The 19,507-nt window shown below is 34.7% G+C and overlaps 2 protein-coding genes across 2 annotated transcripts; one reads left to right on the plus strand and one right to left on the minus strand.

Annotated features, from left to right (window-relative positions):
- Positions 1–6,156: 6,156 nt before the first annotated feature.
- On the minus strand, positions 6,157–8,980 carry LOC134856111 (uncharacterized). The gene is made up of 3 exons (XM_063872480.1): positions 7,538–8,980; positions 7,171–7,345; positions 6,157–6,760 (listed from the first exon to the last, which is right to left on the minus strand). Exons 1-3 carry the CDS (start codon positions 8,038–8,040, stop codon positions 6,161–6,163), a joined length of 1,278 nt encoding a protein of 425 aa, XP_063728550.1. The 5' UTR covers positions 8,041–8,980; the 3' UTR covers positions 6,157–6,160.
- Positions 8,981–12,518: 3,538 nt separating this feature from the next.
- On the plus strand, positions 12,519–17,493 carry LOC134856120 (uncharacterized). The gene is made up of 3 exons (XM_063872490.1): positions 12,519–12,773; positions 15,001–15,095; positions 15,583–17,493. Exons 1-3 carry the CDS (start codon positions 12,575–12,577, stop codon positions 17,413–17,415), a joined length of 2,127 nt encoding a protein of 708 aa, XP_063728560.1. The 5' UTR covers positions 12,519–12,574; the 3' UTR covers positions 17,416–17,493.
- Positions 17,494–19,507: the final 2,014 nt, after the last annotated feature.

The raw sequence follows: 19,507 nt of genomic DNA on the forward strand, positions 1-19,507 counted from the left end.
TTATTCAATTTTGGAAGGTACAAGCACTAAAACCACTTCGCAGCAAATTTCACAAAAGATCTAGAAATTTCTCGAGGGGGCGGATTTTCAAAACAAAAATTGAAAATTTTGTCGACCTTTTTTGTTATTTTTTTAGGTCGACCAAATTGATCTTCTGAGCTGTTCTGCGCCGCAGTAAAATTTTTGAAAAGAGGCCAAAAAAGAGGTGTTTTTAGGTACTTTTGGAAAATTTCGAACAAAAAATTGCGTTTTTTTCGGCGCGCGCTTCCCCCTCAAAGTTGCTATAGATTGGCGCCAAAGGCGACTTTAGAAAAACTTTAAAGTCAGTCAGCCAAAAAAAGATATCTCAAAATAGTACAAAGGGGGGATCATTTGGGTCGGCAGGGGTCGAATTCCTGAAGAAAAGAACGTCCACCCCCCCCCCCCCCCCCCCCAAAAAAAAAATCAACTGGGTTTGAGATCAAATCGTTTATTCTGATTCAGATTTTCAATCCGCTCTTGATGCGTTTCAAAATTTTTAATGAAAACCCACAACGGTGGTTGAGTCAGGACTGTACGATCTTCATTATGATATATATCACTCGACTTCATAATTTCGCGACCTGATGTTGCGTCAAAGAAAACAATCGAACACTCATAGAGACTCCATCTAGTCATTGAGACTCAGTGTACTTTTCTTGGACTAAGAAAAGCGTTTGATACCGTTGGTCATAAGCTTCTTTTAAACGATTGTTATGGCCACGGCATATAAGGACCAGCAAATGACATTCTAGCATCGTAATTCTCAGACAGTAAGCAATTTGTAAGCATCAACAGAATAAGAAAAAACGCACCCTAACAGGGCTCAAATCATTGATCACTGCTTTTCATTCTGTATTTTGATGATATACCGAAATTGAATAAAACACAATTGCTTATCTTTATGCCAATGATGCAGTTATCAAAAGCCAGTCAAAAAAGTCAAAACTGAATAAAACCTCGTGAATGCATTAAGAAACGCAAAAAAAACGTTTGGACGATAGCAAACGGATTTAAAGTTTAAACAAAACCAAAATAGTTAGGTTCACTAGACGAAACGTAAAGAACAACTACTCATTTAATATGAACAAAAAAGACATAGAGCCAATATTTGTATTCAGATTTTTGGGTTTGTATCTCGATGAAAAATGAAATTGTTAAAACAAAGCTAAATAGTTTGTGCGCAAAATTCTAAATAATTAGCAGCTGAACAAGTTTTAGCAAGCATAAGTTGAAACGTTTTCGAAAATGGTGTAAAAGTATAGGGGTCGACCTCAAAAACAAAAACCTAGACAAAGTAGATCTTAGCATCAACAACTTCACTGAAGTCTTAAGCTTCACGAAAATGTTTGAATCAGTGTGTTTATTGCGAGAAGAAAAGAAAAAAAACAGTAAAAAGAGCTTTAATTATACCATTTCTTCAACCTTTTAAGTAAAGTTTTTCGCGGTGAAAGTGATTTTGTGACTCAATCCAAAATGTTTAAATCAGACGAATTCTCCAATTTGACACATAATCTTAAAAGACTAAAGAAAATAATTAGTGACTAAAACTAAAAAACACCAGAAATTTTTACTTGTTACCAGAACTTGAAGTTCTTCTACTGTCTCATAAATAGTTTTCCAAATTTTTTTAAAGCGATTCGCAAAATGACTCGGATTCAGATTAAAAACTTTCTTCATAAGTTTGTAGAGACTACAAAAATCCAAAATAATGAGTTGATTAAACATATATTCCAGTTTTTTCTCATAGCATCAGTTTTCTTCAATGTTTGGAGTCTCCACAAAATTTTCCAGTTTCTGAATAAAATTTTGATTTTCATTTCTATAGTTTCACAAAATGCGTATCGTAACCAAAAATATTATTGGCTTTATAAAACTATTCAAATTATATTTTTATAAAACTATTCAAATTATATCAGCCGTCTCAGACACGGCTGAAAACATCAAAACTTGACTGATGGGTAATCGAAAAACTTGAGAAATTGGATTTTCTTGAGCTTTACTTAATGTTACGATGACAATTCATAGACAGTGAGCTACTATCTCCTGTTGAATCAAAATTTTTCTTAAGAGTTTGGCCAAAACAGCAAACTTAAGGGTTTTTAAATAAAACTTTCCTTGTCGTCAAATATTTCCATTGTCGTGGCTGGCAAAATTAAACACAATAATCTAGAGTTTCTATCCTGCAATTCATACAAATAAAAACCACATTTAATTTTTCTATCGCCTATGTTTGCCGATGTAATTGAATTTGCTCAGGAAAAACTAAAACACGAAAAACCAAAATTGTCCCTTTTTTCAAATATCGAATTGATTAATCTGGCTTCACGAAAAACACTCATAGTCATTTTTGGTTAGTTTGGGTTAAATATTGAGATTCGACTGCGTTATAGGAAAAAGTGCCAGTAGTTAATACTGAAAACGATTTAAGTGCACACGCTCAGTAAAATAGCTGATATTTAATGTTATCATTGTATTAGACTCCGTTTCATGAAGTTATGAAGAAAACATTATGATCTATTGAAAAATGATAAACTTTTCTTATGAAGGAATAGAATCTAATATTTGAAAAAGTTGATCAATTATAACTGACTCCAGTTTTTGGAATAGTACAAAAAATATAACAATTTATCAACAATTTTTTCCAAATATCAATTTTGTACGCTTCAAGACGACTTTTCAACTTATTTTTACACAGATAAAACTTTGTTCCTGTAACTTTAAAAATATGTTGCAATTTTTTTCTGACTTTCAGCAGAAACTTTTTTCTCATAAACTTTAAAATGTGAACAACTTGTGTATTGTCGTTGAAAATAACCATTTAGACAAATCATACCGAAATACTGAGGAAAAAATTGAGACTTTTTTAGATCAAAATGGAATTCATATATCACTTGGAATTATTTGTCCGAGTTTTTTTAGCAGCAAACATCTTTGTCTTGTAATAAAAAAAGATAAATCATACTTACCTACACTGTAACCTTAAGCGATCCAGGGATACTTTTTGCTCAGTGACTATAATGGGGCAAAGCTTTTTGTTGACACCTTAGAGAAGTTTGAAACTGACAATTTGGAACGATACGGAAACATCAATTAAACTGCTGCAATCATTTTTATCTTTTCAGTTCAATTTTTTAGGAAAACGTGACTGTTCTCCTGTTTGAAGTTTTAACTCGATATTTTGTTCCGACATCGATGTTTTTGCTCTCTGCGCAAAATCAGGTACCACAAAAAGTCCTTGGATTGCATCAACTGCTATATCATTTTCAAGCCATTTCAAATGTGATTTGAATTAATATAAAACTATTTTCGACAAAATTTTCTGTGTCAAAAAAGATAATTTGCAATTTTTGATAGTTATATTTTGTCTAATTTCGTGCGAAAAAAGCCGATATAATGAGTTTGAAAAAAGCTAATGATATGCTTATAAATTTAGTCCTGACAAATTAAGTTAAGCCATGAAAATTAATTCGCATCCCTTTTTCGCATCCAGTTAAAATGTTTGCTATATTCTAAAGCACTTTTTGGGAACAAAATTTTTTCTATACAATGTTTTGCAATGAATGTGAAAAAAAAATCTAATATTTTCTCAAGTTTTTTTGCAATAATTTTTTTTGTGAACAAATATGTAGTTAATAGTTAATATCAGGGGCGGATCTAGGATTTTCTCGAAGGGGAGCGGATTTTCAAAAATTTTTCTAAAATTTTGACGACCTTTTTTTTTTTTTAGGTCGACCAAATTGATTTTTCGAGCTCTCCCAAAGCACTGTTTTGCTGCCCCTTTTTTGGGGGTAAATTTTGTGCGCCGCAGGCAAATTTTTGAAAAAACAGTAAAAAAAAAGCCGTTTTTGGGCACTTTTTGAAAAATTTTTACAACAAAATTGCGTTTTTTTGGCGCCTCTAGAAAAATTTTAGGGTCGGTCGGCCAAAAATGGATTTCTGAAAAAGTATCAAAGGGGGGACCCTTTGGGTCGGCAGGGGGTCGAATCCCTGAAGAAGGGGCGTCCGCCCCCCCCCCCCCCGCCCCCTCACTAAATCCGCCCCTGGTTAATATTTTATCATTATTATGAAAATTGTAGATATATGTTAAGATCCAATCATCCTTCTACGTGCAAAAGAGGAGGCAATTTGGAAAAAAAAACCATTTTTTCTTATGATCGAAATTTTATCTGCAACTACCAAATACGCGCAAAATAGCGAAATAGATTCACAATAACAAATGAAACTTTTCCAATTAAAAGAGCTCCGAAATTTTCATTTTACAAACTCATTACAAATTGAAAAACTTCAAAAGTGATCAAATAATTAATTTCATATCTTCTCTTCTCAATTATATTATATGAACCTCAATTTTTTTCCAATTAGACTCTGACTTGGCATGACTAATCGTAGTCAAATCGACTTAACTAATTGATCGTAGACAAAAAAAAAGATAAAAAGTGTATTCGATGAGTGTTGCAGGTTCCTCGATGTTTTTTGGCGACTGATGTTTCTCTCTCAAAATTCGACAACAAAAGCTGATTTCGATTATGCGGACAAATCTATCACAACTTGGAAGTAAAAAAGCTCCTTCTGATATTGATTAATCGTCAACATAAAAATTCATTTGCCGGCAAGTCAGCGTATCAAAGATAACCTCTTGCACAAGCCAACTGTATTTAAGTACGGCCTTATCGGTATTCAAGAGTTTAACTTTTTCAAAGTTTTCAGAAGGGTACTATGTTCTCGATTTTTTAAAATGAAAATTTTTTTTGGCAGGATAGCCAAAAATCTTTTTATGTTCAAACTTGCGCACAAAGTGACAAAACAATTGTGCTCGGGTTGATTTTTCTCCAGACATATTTCAGGACTAGGAACTTTTGATGAAATTTTTTATACCAGCCGAAAATAATTGTTGTTTTGAGCTCAAAATTGAAAAGATAAATTAACTGTGATCAATTTTTGTAAATTGAACCAGTCACAAAATATATAGTTTGGCCTTGTAATGATTTTTCACCTAAATTTGATCCAACAGAAATCGATAGCTTGAGTGCATGCGCCCATCCGAGTGTGCACACCAGTATAGTATCCTGCCACAAGGTTTCATTATTTCCATATACGTCTCAAAATTTAAATTTTTAATTTTAACAAACTCAGCCCGAAATTCCTAGTTTTGCCAATACTTAATTCACCAAAAATAGCTGAGAACAATTAAATTTGATCAAATCGGGCAGTTTTCTTTTTTTTTCCAGAAAAATGTTGGCTTTTCAACTAGCATTTTTTGATAGAGTTTTCTTATATCAATCAAAAGGTTTTGTTATCCTGAGCTCAAATTTGAAAATATTTTACTCGTGATCATTTTGCGCAAAATTATGGGGCGGTTCAAAGATTGTCAATTTCGTCATTTTGGGAAAATTAACGCGCAATGCACTTGATGCTATTAAAGTGTAAGCAGCGATTTCATCTGTTGTAGAAATAGTTCCAAATTGAATTGAAACATCCTATTTTGTCTAATCAGTGCTTTGCTATTTCTGAATTGTATCACTTTTTTGCTTACTATAATTCAGGGGAATGATATTTATCAAACAAAACGAAAAAAAATCTCAAGCTAAAATTTGAAACTTTTTAAAAGCGAACACTACTTCACGGAGCCTAAAAGGCAGTGAGAAAATACAGGGCTAAGCCTTGATACGAACAATCCTGTTTACTATATGGTTTTTCTATTTTTTTATTAAAATTTTTTTAATTTGAGCAAATTTTTGGAGATTAAACCCTCCCTTAACTTTTGGGCTATGAGAAGCTCTTTTTGATATAGTTTTGTCACAGTTCAAACTCGTCGCTTGAAGTATTTTTGATTCACTGTTAAAGGGAAAAAACTTCCTGTTTTTGGTGTAAAGTTTTAGGCCCAAAATTTTGAGAAATAAATAGCACTTTATTTATTCTGCTACAATTTGAGGAAACTTTTGTCTTCATCATTTTTTGGCCACATTCAACCAATTTGTCAAAAAAAAAACATTTTAAAATTCAAGTTTTTATTTGTTTCGTCTGAATAATTTAAATCATCGCTCTGTACTGCCTTTCAAAATTGTGGAAAAATCAATTTGTGAGCAAGAATTATTAAAATATGTGATTTAAGAAAACAAAGAAATGCTACAACAAACTCTCATTCACAATTATTATTGTAAGTCATTGTCACAAACTGCCTGAAGTCTCTAAAATCGGTCATCTCGGCCGTCTTTATTAGCCCCAAGTTCGAATTTGCAACACCAGCTGGCATATTTGAATGGGTATACCTCTGAACAAGTTTCGTTTTCGCTGTTTTCGACGTGAAAGCGTTGTTTTCTTTAAACTTTTCATCATCGAATTTCTGTTTCATCGAAAGTGAACCGAGATTCGAATTTATTTGATGTTTTATTGCACTGTTATTTGCCTGCCTTTTGTGAGCATTTTGAGTTTTTCTAACGCCATCTTTCAAAGAAACTTTGTATGGAGCAAGTTTTTCTCTGTTTTGGGCAAACGATTTATACAAAGAAGTGGTGTTTGACCTTTGGGTAGCCTTTTCTAAATCAGTTTGTTCGATTTCAGATTTTCTGAGAAGCAAGCATATTTCGTTGCACTGGGTTTGTTTCTGGTGAACATCTATGTTTAGAGCGTCAATTGAAGACGTTGACTTTTTACCATCTCTGAAAAGCCCGCTTCTTTTTCCCGGGATTGATGCACTACTGGGTCGTCCCCTTCTATCCTCAACACGGGCGAACCTGATCTATAAAATTATACGTTGATTGTAGTTCATAGTAGTACATTTAAATGCTGACTGAATAGCTAATGGACTCATTGAATGATTTCTGTTTCTCGCAAATTGGAAACTCATATTTTTGGTTGTTTGCATTTTGCAATTCATGATTTTTCAACCTTTACAGACACATTCTACCGCCAAAGAGACGTCTAAAAAAGTTTCAATCAATCAATATGGGTTTCTTGTAAAAATGGTGTTTAACCAAAACCTATAAACAAGAAAAAAATCAGTACAGCTTATGGCTGAAATTATTTTAGATGATGATTAATAGGCCAAGTTTCAAAGAAGGCAAGGCATGAAATGAAAAACACCGCCGAACTACATTATCCTTATGAAAACAGAAACAGAAAATTCTGATCTTTCGGTTTTTTACTAGCCTGATCATGATTGAGTTCGTTGTTTCCTGGTCTGGGCACCCTCTGTTGCAGTCTGATGCTCCTCACCAACCCCATGTCACTAGGATAGGCTGATGACTCACCCGAGTGCACTCTGGTAGGTCGTCTCAGTTCATCCATTTCCGACATCGTCACTTGCAGTTTCTGCATCAGGAGTCTAGAAAAACGTTAGATGCTTTCCAAATATATGATGCTTGTCTAACGGTTGGTTATAACTCCGCATTCAAATTTGTTAGACTAAGTTTCGACCTACTTCGAATTCTCTCGGCTTCTATGTTTTATAGACTTCTCTAAAATAAAACAGCGTAAAATTTAAGTAAAGTTTGAGATACATAAAATGCAGACGTACTTTCTGTACACTTCATGAATCAACAACAACTCCCGTTCCACACTCTTGGGATACATAAAAAGACACTTCTGCTGCTTGTACCTCATCAGCCCCGCCCAAGAGTTCTCCCATTGCCCCTCCCCTTCCTTGTTTTCTTCTGCTGCCCGGAGTTTGGCCTCCTTTGACCTCCCGATGACCCCATTTGCAACTCCGTGCAGTTTCCCTCTGACAACATCTGAAGATTTGTCTTTTAGCCCATTTGTAGATGAGTTTGACCCCGGTCGAAAGCTATTAGTTCTTATCAGAGAAGATTGTTGTCCAGATAAATTTTCATATGTGATTTTAATGTCTCGAAACTGTTTGGGAATTATTGCTAAATTATCAATTTTGTCATCTTCTGTAAAACTGGGGCTAAGTGAAAATAACTGATCAGATGATTCGTATCGTAACTTCCTCCATAAACGACAGTTGTGAAAATCATTGTTATCTAAGTTAATTTTCGAGACGGATGATTCTGAAGTCATTTCTTTAAAAATAAATATTACTTTGCCAAAAAAAACGAATGAATTAAAAGCAAGTATTATTGGCCAGCTGAAATAACTATCTATTTTTGTTTTCTCAAAGACTTAAACGAAAAAGGACGCACTGTGTTTGCATCGGAATTGGAAAAAAATGAGGCAATATAAAATTTGCTTTCTCTTACGTAATCTTAACGGTTTCTATCAGGAAATTTTGATTACGGCTGACTGAAATAATCAATAATTAATCAGGTGAGACTGTTCAATGAGTAAGAAATTACATGGTAAGAAAAAAAAGTGCAAAATTCAGAAACAATCATCATGTATCTAATTGAGGAAGGAAAACATACTCTTTAAATTTCAACTCAAATGTATCATTTTTTTATCAGTTCTGGGGAAATGCCAGCAAACTCGTTTTCTTCTTTGTTATTAAATTTCATCTTCATTTTTTTCGTATAATGTAAATCTTGGTTAATTGAAGCTGGGATTATTCTTACAGCCGAAAGATCGAATACCCAAAAAATTCAACCAATCAACATCTTTATAACTTTCCAAATCCGACTGCAATTTTCAGAGTAGTTTCTTTTAAACTTTTGAAAACTGAGTTCTCATAGAACAGGAGAATTTTTGGGCATTCAGTCCTTCGGACGAGAGGGATGCACCCCTGTTTGAGACTAAGCACGGTGGTGTATATATCAGTTGATTACAAACATCAAGTGAAAGAGAGGCGACAAAAAGAAGGAATATATCCCAAGAGTAGAGATGAAGTTTATGGGCTCTGAAGTGAGATTAATTGGCCGCTTATTCTTCATTCTCCTGCTTTTTTTGATACTACCAACGCAACAATGAACTTGGTGTTACACTTAGCAATGATATAAGGCACACCTGCCCTGTCCAGGCAAGGTTATTCCAAGCAGACTCAAAATTTATTGCCAATTTTTGCCAATATCACATTTTCTCCAATGTGCCATCAAATTGTACAAAACTGGCCTTGAAAAGGCTTACTTAGGTCGCGATGTTAAGAACGGGATTAGGTGGTGCATATTTTTTTGTCAAAATTGTCCATCGTTTTATGTAAAAATAAGATTAAGCAGTTTCAAATCAATTGGTGAAATAGGTTTAATAAACAGATGGTGAATAGATTTGTAATTCTGATGGTTAATTTGACTTTTATTAAAATCCATTGATGAAATTCTACCAAGGTTGCAAGAAAACTGAAATAATCAAATCTAGAAAATTAGATTCTAGAAATTGTTACAAAGAAAAAAAATTATTGATTTGACGTATACGAACGAAATTTGAAACTTTTTTCTTTATAATTTATTAGTAAGCCGTCTATAAGGTAATAAAAAAAATATGAAATACAATCAGTTAGTTTCAAAACTCGCAAACCTTTGCATAATTTGGACCAACATAAACAATGTAAAATTCAAAACAATCGAACGATAATTGAAGTATCGATATTTGAGGTGCTTAAGAGCTCTTCCGACTGGTCCTCAGCTCTGCGTGAGCTTTCGAAAATGCAAAAATGTGTGAATTCTTGCTCAAGCTTTCGCCTCATTAAAATTTCAGAGTTCAGGAAATCTATTTTTCTTTCTTTCTTTCTGATTCAAACTTAACATTGGAGAGGTGATCCGCTCGGAATTGTGAGATAAACCTCACACCTAATTCCAAACATAAATGTTTGAAATACAGAAAAAATGTGTATCATACAATTCAAATAATGAAAAAAATGCTAATCATTCGAAAAAACGAATTATGCTAATTTCATAACATTTTTTCGATGGAATGATATGAATTTTTATGAGAAGCATTTCCCAACACAGAGGCGACGCAGAGCTTCGCATCATTTGCGATACCACAAAAATAGCTTTGCAAGCTAGCAAACTGTACAGGAGGGAGAACCGCTAAGTCCAAAGAAAACAGAAAAAATTTCAAAGAAACCACAATAAAAAAAATTGAAACGTTGACTGGAATGATATTCTATTTGCAACAAACGCGTCCATAAACGCATTCGACGACATTTAATGAAATTTTAAAATTAATTAATAGGCAAAAATCAAATTGTTGCCAAGAAAAAAACTTTGAGCAATAAATTCTATTTTGAGAATTTTAACGTTTTGTGCGATCCGTAGGAAAGCATACAAATTCTGGTTACCTCGAATGACCCAAATTTAGGTTGGTAAGGCAATAAAAAATCAGTCAAAACCATTTAGGCCGAAAATTAATTAAGCGAAAAAACGTAAAATATGCGAATTCAAGCCTAGGAGAAGTACAAATTGCATGAGTAAATGAAGAAATAGAGATAGAAATAGAAAGCAACTAGAACGAAAACTGCGTACAGCAAAATATCTAAGATGTGTTCACTAAGCCGACACAACATAAGACAAACAATAAACCGACAATTGTTCTGAAAAAAAACAGGTCTTCGATCCCAGTGCTTTGGCCGCCTCAGGCATATTCGTTAGATCCAGACTACGTGTGCCGGAGACAATTAGAAATTTGACTCATTATGAAAAAAGATAGCAAGTGATTCAAGTGATTGCGTTAAAAAAGTTGTTAAACCCGAAAAAAGTCTTTGTCCGATTTGATAATGCTTGCTAATCGCAAGCGTAAAATTGAAAAACTTATGGACAACTTTTTTTGTCTACCCGGGCTGTTTAATCAGAAATTATTTTCAAAAGTTCAACAAAACAATTGAAATCCCTGCATCTGCGCTTGGTAATCGATTGTATTTTGTATCAATCTCAAGAGGACATCTACAACAAAAGCGAGCTCCTAAAAATAAATGATAAATTTATAAATTATAAAAACTTATAAATTATAAAACTTATGTATCTGTTATGAAAGATGAAATTTGTGTATATTTTAGTTTGATGAGCTAATATCAATTCCATTTTTCATTTTGATATACTAAATATCATTTAATGTAACTTGATTTGTAAATCATCATAATCATTATAAATTATTTAAGCAAATTTTTCAAGAAAAGGGTAGTTTCTGATGCTGGCAATCAATCAGCTGTGAACAAACAACAAGAAAAATGATAAGCGACACTGTAGGCCTTACATCAGCGGCATTTCAAAGTGTTTCAATGTCTACATTTAGCCCTGGTCATGGATAATTTGACCCTGATCATTGACTGAACCATGAATGGTAACCGCTGCAATATATCTGAGTTAACGATAATTTTTCGTGAGAAATCAACCCGGGTATTCTTGTTTGGCCCAATTTTTTGATACTTTCAAACTTAAACAAGGAAGAAAGAAAATATGAAAGTAGACAAAATTTCGTAACAAGAGTAAGCGATTGCTGTGCAGCTAGCACATAATGTTCCAAATCCAGTGATTTGAAAAAAAAAGATTTTTTGTTCAACATTGGGATCATGAGGCCACTCTTTATTTTGACATTTAAGCTTTAAAAACGTTTCGGGTTGACATCCAACTTGTAACGGGTTGACGTCATACAATTCCATATATCAAGTGGGTGGAAAAATGCTTGTCATGCAATGTACATACAATTTCGAAAAATAAAACAGACTGGTGATAAAAAACCGAGGGTTTTTTTGAAAAAATGCTTATCATACAATTCCCATATATGGAAATTGTATGACTAGCATTTTTTGACGGCGACACAAAAAATTTTCCAAGTAAACTCGAAATCGCACCAAAAACTTTTTTGTTTTTTTTTCAACCGCAAACTGACTTTTGTACGCAAGCAAACATTTTCCAAAAAAGGTTTCACTTGCAAAATTTAGTTTTTTTGCGTGCATAACGTAGTCTTGGATACACTAAACTTGGATTTTTTTCCTTTTCTCTAAATAATTTTTTTCAAAAACGGTGAAAACTTCTATTTCTTTTGTATGGGGTGTTCGTCTATGCCTTGATTAATGTCTGTTAAATTAAAAGTTCAAGATTTTACATGAATCATTGTTAAAAAGTTCTGCCAAAATTCAAAATTTTGTTACTTTCGTTATATCATTTGTGAAAGACAGCTCTATGACAATTCAGGTCGTCTTCTATGCATTGTAAATGCAAGCTCGTCCAACTTTTGGCGCTTTGAGTTAACCAAGGTCTTTGTCAAAAACAAACCAAAATTTACAGACACAACCCAAAATTTTTGTGAAATTAAATTTAGAAACAAAAAGTCAACTTTTTGGTTTATGGAATAACATCTTCCAATTTTCATACATGGGAAAATTTTTTAAAATAGAGATTTCATACAATTTTCTGTACGTATGGAATTAAATGAAATTGAATGACCAGAATATTCTCATATATGGAAACTATATGATAAGAAGTTTTGGTCAATCTGGGGGTTCATCTTTATTGGGTGAATACATATGTCAATGTGATGTGACATTAGCGAATTCATGGTTGTAGAGGTACCACGTCATTAAATCAATAAATTTAGCCCAAGAACTGATTTAAACATGGTTATGAATGAACTGATTTCTATATTCACTGTATGAGATCAAAATTATATTGCATTATTAGAGTCAGACTACAATTATAAATTATTGTGACTTTCGCATACAGTCATGCAATACCTTAACTCCAGCAAACTATTAACCAGATATCTGTTTTCAAAACGCACTGCAAATTATGCCCAGATGAGATTTAGTTCCAAGATGTCTTCTGATTTTGTCAAAGTATCTCCAGATGTTCAGGATGCTGTTGCCAGAGGAAGAGCAGTGGTAGCTCTAGAAAGCACCATTTTAACACATGGTTTGCCCATAGGTATGACACCGTTTTCTTAAAGCGCCAGAAATCCAAAGTTGCTGTTTTTGGGATGTTAATAAAACAATTAGGTCCTATAATATTTTTAAGGAAGCATAAAGATAAAGCTAAGAAATGATTATCCTTATCTTTTTTGCTGTCATAAGCAAAAAAATTATATCAAACAAGCTGCTGGCAATCAAAATTTGAGATAATTTTCACTAGAGGGTAAAATTGAGCACAAATTTAGGTTTTTTTCTCAAACGATTAATTTCAAAATTAACGTAGCAAAACTTACATTCACATTCTACAAAAACTTTAAATGGATCAAGAGCAAAAGATCAGAGCTACCCTCCATGGAACTATAAAATTACGATTTAGGATTTTATCTGTTTTTCTTTTGTTCTTAAAAAAGTTTTCCCCAACTGCACTTAAACCGCATAAGAGAAGCAGCTGGGTTTAGTAATGTAATCACACTGAACCATTCATCGTTTTGTTAAGTTTTCACGTCGGGAAACAATTTTTTGAGTTTGTGCCATTTTTCTGTGAGAGCGTTGAACCCGATACAAAGCTTAGTGAAAACTGGCTTTTGAAAACCCGGAATAAACTCGAAAGAGCTGTTGAAGCCAATATTTGAAAATTTCACGGAGGGTAGCTCTGATCATTTGCTCTTTATCTACATTGAAAAAAATCTTAAAAAACGGGGGAAAAATTTGTTCAAAGTACTCTTTGGAAACATGCATTTTAGAGGCTAAAAGAGTTTGCGCCTAAACGCTACCCAGGTTGAGGTCCATGACATATTTAGAAACTGCACCGATTTCAACTCTGCGCTCGACCAAAAAATTATAGTCTGGACAGATTTTTTATAGTCGCACACAAAGTCTAAAAATTGAGTCGCACGCAAATTCAAGGTCGCGATAGTCTAAAAATTAAATTGCGATTATTTCAAATTCTCGGTCTCGATAATCTAACACCTAAGTCGCGATAGTTTCAAAATTGGTCTCAAACAAAATCTAAAAGTACCGGTCGCGATAGTCTAAAAATTATTTGCGATAGTTTCAATATCTCGGTCCCGGTAGTTTCAATATACTTAGTCACGGTAGTTTTCAATATACTTTGTCGCGGTAGTTTCAAATTTGGTCATGGTAGTGATGGTGTGTGAGGACAAGCTCTCACTTGACTTCCAGTTTCAGGTCTACCACAACCTGACTCAATTTGGCTGCAATAGTGGTACCACGTAAAAGCTCTAGACGCAAAACAAAACAGCCTTGAGTCGCAAAAAACAGCTTCGCTCAGCAAAATAACACTGTCTGGAATGTGGGGAGATAATACAAATGGACTATCCTTGACAGGACTGTTAAGGCCTACTGATAGCTCCTCTGCGATTCGCAGGAGCTACAATTATTATTATTATTATTATTATGATTATTATTATTATAAAACCGAGACGCGATGTTTGGAAGCTGCTGGTAATCAAAATTTGAGATAATTTACACTAGAGGGCAAAATTGAGCACAAATTTAGGCTTTTTCTAAACGACTAATTTCAAAATTAACATAGCAAAATTTACATTCAGATTCTTTAGAAATTTTAAATAGATCAAGAGCAAAAGATAAGAGCTAACCTCCATGGAACTAGTTTGACTTGATATCACAGTTTGAGAAAAGCTCAAAGGAACAAAAAAAAACAATATTACAATTTGGTATAATGAAACAGTTTTTGCTTAATTGTAAAACAAAAACCGTTAAGTGGCTAATAAAATGCGAATCAAGAATAAAAGATGATTCGAGGAAGTCGTATCGGTCGCAATCAAATTTTCACTAGTTTCGCCAAATTTCAGTACGTTTTCTTCGGGTGCACCGGCCGCGGTTAACTTATCTTTTGTCGCGCCGGTGGTGGAAACTTTTTTCTCTAGTCTTGCCGGCCGCAGACGCATCTCCTCGGTCTACAAAGTCAGGAGATGCCAGTTTTTGGTCATGACTCTCTGTTGATACCCAGTTTTGGTCGCGCCTGTCAGGATTTGGCAAAATGCGGCCCGGATAGTCTAATTATAAAACCAGAATTTTCACCGCCCCAGTCATTATTCCAAAAATTTTCTTTTGCCGTTTGAAGTCCCCTCCCCATACAGCAAAAATCAAATTGTGATGGAGCTGTGTTTTTTTTGTTAGCAAGCTTGGTCGGTTTGGGGCTATGAATAAGAAACGCCGAAAAAGCGAAAGTCTTAACAAGCAAGTGGCACATATTTTAGGTACCAATTTGAAGGCTGCCAAACATCTCGAGTCTCTTTGTGACAATTGTGGAGTTTTGGGATCCACCGTAGGAGTGATTGATGGACAACTAAAGGTCAGGCACCAATTTAAGTCACTAGCAAGTCAACTGCGCCACTGTTGAACCTATAACTTTCTATTAGGGCGTGTATGTGGTTTGGAAATGCTCATCCTTTGATGCAATTTTACGATTGAATAACACTTTTGGCTGACCAAATTTAAGGAATATCTAAGGGCGCTTTTGGCACCTATAATTATTAACAAAAAATGCGAATTTTGGAGAAAGGCGTAGGTGTTCTCTAAACTGTATCTAAATTCAAATTCAAATTCAAGATCCGCCCCTGGTCTGAGTCGTTCACTCCTATAGCGACTTTTAAAGACGATTCTGGGTTCCAAAATAACTTTGGAAATTACTTTTTCTCATAAGAAGAGCATTTCTTTGTAACTGTCTCAAATTAAAACGCATTGCCCCAAAAATACTGCAGTTTAGTAAAATTTTTCGCAAATATCTCCTCCAAATTTTCCAGGTGACTAAATTATAAAATCAGACATGGATGCTATAGGTTGGACTAACTGAAGAAGAGCTGACTTTCTTATGCAGTGGTGATCCACATCTCAAAAAGATTTCGAGGCGGGACCTTCCGAACGTCTTCGCCAATAGCCAATCAGGAGGCACCACCGTTTCCTCAACTCTCATTGGTTGTCATGCGGCATCGATTCCAATTTTTGCCACTGGAGGGCTAGGTGGCGTACATAGACATGTCGAGAAATCGTGGGACATCAGCGCTGACTTGGAAGAAATTTCTCATACTCCCGTAGCTGTGGTTTGTTCAGGTGTCAAAAGTATCCTGGATATTCCGAAAACCTTACAATTTCTCGAAACGAAAGGAGTAAACGTGGTATCATTTAAATCAGAATATTTCCCTACTTTTTTTTCTAACTCTACCGAAATAAAATCGCCTTTCAAGTGCCAAGACTTAGATGAATTGACTAGATTGTTGTTATTTGTCAGAAAGAGTAGTTTGAACAGCGGTTTAATTATTGCAAACCCGCTGCCTGAAAATTTATTGGTTGATTCTGGAATGATTGAAGAAGCGATACAAGAATCGATAGAAACTGCGGACAAATTGGGAATCAGCGGAAAAGATTTCACTCCTTTTGTTTTGGATAAGGTTCGCAAACTAACTGATGGTAAAAGTCTTCAAATTAATTTGTCTCTTGTTGAAAATAATGTCAAGTTAGCTTGCGAATTGGCAAAAAGTTACAGACAAAAAATGATAAAATTGAGACAAAAATTGAATTCTTGTTTGCAAAGCTCAGAAGATGTTTTGAAGAAAAGTCCTTTAGTCATCGGTGGTATAAATATAGACATGACCATTAAGCCGACAGCTCAACCTTCACCGGCTTCGGTTCCGAGTGAGATTAACTTAACACTCGGCGGCGTGGGCAAAAACATAGCAGAAGCACTTCATTATCTGAAATGCAACCCAAATTTTATATCATGCGTTGGAAACGACCCATTGGGGAAATTAGCCCTTGAAACTATCCCAGTAGGTCAAGAAAACATTCTGATAAGTGATACCCACCCAACGTCTATCTACTCCTTAGTTCTTCATCCGGCAACATCAGAATTACTCCATGGATATGCCCAAAGTCAGATTCATCATCAGATTTCGGTCGATTTTGTGGCAAAAAACGAAGATTTAATCAAATCATCTTCCGTTGTAGTTCACGATGGCAATATTTCTCCTAGTGCTTCGAGACAGATATTTTCGATTTGCAAACAAAACAAAATTTCTCTTATTTTCGAACCAACAGATTACGCTGGTTGCTCAAATTTTGCCCAAGTTTTAGCAGAAAACCCAAAAGTTTGCAAATTTATTACTCCTAATTTGAAAGAGTTGATAGTGCTGAATGATTCAATCGGCCAAATCATGTCAAATAAAAGGAATGATGAAAGGTTTGGAAAATCAACACTTCAAAAAGCGATGCAAACTGACGAAAGAGTGACAGACGATAACTGTTTGCATCTCGTGGCCAAAAATTCTGAAAAGGCTCTTAGAGTTTCGGATTCCATTCTGGTATCCCTTGGACATTTAGGAATCATCGTAGCTTCTGAAAACTTCTCAGAACTTGAAATGACGCAACTAGCAGAAAGTTCACAAAACAGGCTAGAAGAAAACACGATTGGTTTTTATCATTTCAAAGTGAAAAAAATTGACGATGCAGTTTCGTGTTCAGGCGCTGGCGATTCTTTTGTAGCTGGCTTTGTTTCAAGTTTCTTTCAGAGAAAGAAAAATCTGTCCGAAAGTGTGAAATTTGGACTGCAATGTGCTAAGGTTGCTCTTAAAACTGTAGAAGCAGTAAATCCAGACATCAAAAGATTATCTACCTGAATTGTCGCTATTTAGACTTTTATGATTTAAAAAGCAAAGTTTTTTGTTACAAATTTATAAGACTGAATCCAGTGAGAAAAAATGGGATTATAAGATGAGTTTATTGTTCAAAAACAAAACTTAAATGGCAATTTGCTAATTTTGGGCCTTATAGCAGACCCAAATTTCAAAATAAAGGTGGAATCTTCCAACGAACGGTTTCATATACTAAACGCGTAAAAAACTTTTGCGAACCAAATGTAAGAAGGCACACCGGAAGACATTATCGCGTTTTTTTGGGCGCGCGCTCCCCCTCAAAGTTAGTATATACTGGCTCCGAAGGCGCCTTTAGAAACATTTTAGGGTCGGTCGGCCAAAAATGGATTTCTTAAAAAGTACCAAAGGGGGGACCCTTTGGGTCGGCAGGAGGTCGAATCCCTGAGAAAGGGAAGGCGTCCGTCCTCGCCCCACCCCCATAAACCCGCCCTCGATCAATTTAATTAAAACAACAATGTACATATACATTCAATCAATGTTTCATAGCTATATCATAGAAGTGTTTTGAATAGCAATTTGCATAACTCATCATTGTTTCATTGATTTCATTGATTTGTCATCAATATAATTGAAATTGCAATGTACTAGTTAAACTTGCAACGTTCTATTTATTCATTCTCTTATTGTTCAGTCTTGGTCTTTTTTTCAATTTTTTTTTATTTCAAACACATTTTACGTTTTTTGTAATTTTTTCGCGTTTAAGGTAAGTTTTTCTACAGTTTTTTTAGCAAAAAGCTAAACCTTCCCGCATTGGAGTTCCATGAATAAAAATCAATTATAATTGAGTTTCATTGTCAGTGTCCACAAAAGTGAGAACAAATCGATTATAATCAATTAAAAATGGATTATAATATTACTGTTTTTTGAGGTAACAAACTCCTTTTTTCACCCATTATAATCAATTTATTTTCACTTTTGTGGACACTGACAATGAAACTAAATTAAAATTGATTTTTTTCCACTTTACTGGGATGCGAAATTCAACGCACATAAAGTTTTTTCTCTGTTTTAAATTAAAGTTGGTTACGTTGGTTACTTGTTGTTCAATTGAATTTTTTTCTACCTAATTTTGATATTTTTGTTACTTTTTTATATTACTCAACATTACTCCCCTAGCGTTTGCCCATTTCAGGTGGGGGGAGGGGGTATGTGTGTTCAGGTGGGGGGTATGTCGGTTCAGGTGGGGGGAGGGGGTATGTGGGTTCAGGTGGGGGGAGGGGGTATGTGGGTTCATGTGGGGGAAGGGGGTTTGTGGGTTCAGAGGGGGGGGGGGGGGGGGGTATGTGGGTTCAGGTGGGGGTATGTGGGTTCAGGTGGGTTCATTTGAGTTTCAGCATGCCCCGATATGGTTATATTTCATAATGCTTTCAATGCTTTTGACAATCAAACAGCTTTCTTTGATATCATCAAGTTAAAAGAACTAATATTGAACTTGAAATGCTTTCTAGAATTGAATAGCTCAAATTGTTTCAAATAAAAATTTGAAAATAACTTATCTTTAAATAACTTAACAGAACCTTGAATAACTTAACATCATTTTTGCGGAAAAACTAATCAGTTACGCAACGTTTTTTTTAAATTTCACTAAACTTTGATTCTAAATACTTGCCAATAGGTTCTAAAAACTGTTTTCAAACCGCAGATGAATTTGCAAGACCGCACATGACTTACGCTTCGCATCATTGATGATTGTAATTTTTCCAAAACTTCTGTTTATAGTTCTCATAATATTACTTGTTCATACTTATACATAAGTAGACATGTTCAATTCAAAATCAATTTTGCTTAAATACTCAAATAGGAACGCAAAATTACACTTTTCGATTTTCACAAAACTTTGATTGTAAACGTATGTCAATTGATTTGCACAAGTTGTTTTCAAACCGCAGAATATATTTGTTCATAGTTTTCATCAGGGGCGGATATAGGAGTGGGGCGGGGGGGGGGGGGGGGATGGGCGGACGCCTCCCCTCCTCAGGGATTCAACCCCTGCGAACTCAAAGAGTGCCCGCGTTGGTCTTTTTCAAGCAGTCCATTTTTGGCCGACCGACTAAAA

Source organism: Symsagittifera roscoffensis, chromosome 1 (genome assembly GCF_963678635.1).
Source record: "Symsagittifera roscoffensis chromosome 1, txSymRosc1.1, whole genome shotgun sequence".
Lineage (NCBI taxonomy): Eukaryota > Metazoa > Xenacoelomorpha > Acoela > Convolutidae > Symsagittifera > Symsagittifera roscoffensis.

Coding starts and splice junctions, on each gene's coding strand:
- LOC134856111 (XM_063872480.1), bottom strand. CDS start 8,040: ATGACTTCAGAATCATCCGTCTCGAAAATTAACTTAGATAACAATGAT. Junction 7,346..7,537: donor ATTCATGAAGTGTACAGAAA/GTACGTCTGCAT, acceptor ACGTTTTTCTAG/ACTCCTGATGCAGAAACTGC. Junction 6,761..7,170: donor ACGAACTCAATCATGATCAG/GCTAGTAAAAAA, acceptor ATAATTTTATAG/ATCAGGTTCGCCCGTGTTGA.
- LOC134856120 (XM_063872490.1), top strand. CDS start 12,575: ATGCAATACCTTAACTCCAGCAAACTATTAACCAGATATCTGTTTTCA. Junction 12,774..15,000: donor AACACATGGTTTGCCCATAG/GTATGACACCGT, acceptor CACATATTTTAG/GTACCAATTTGAAGGCTGCC. Junction 15,096..15,582: donor TGATTGATGGACAACTAAAG/GTCAGGCACCAA, acceptor TGGATGCTATAG/GTTGGACTAACTGAAGAAGA.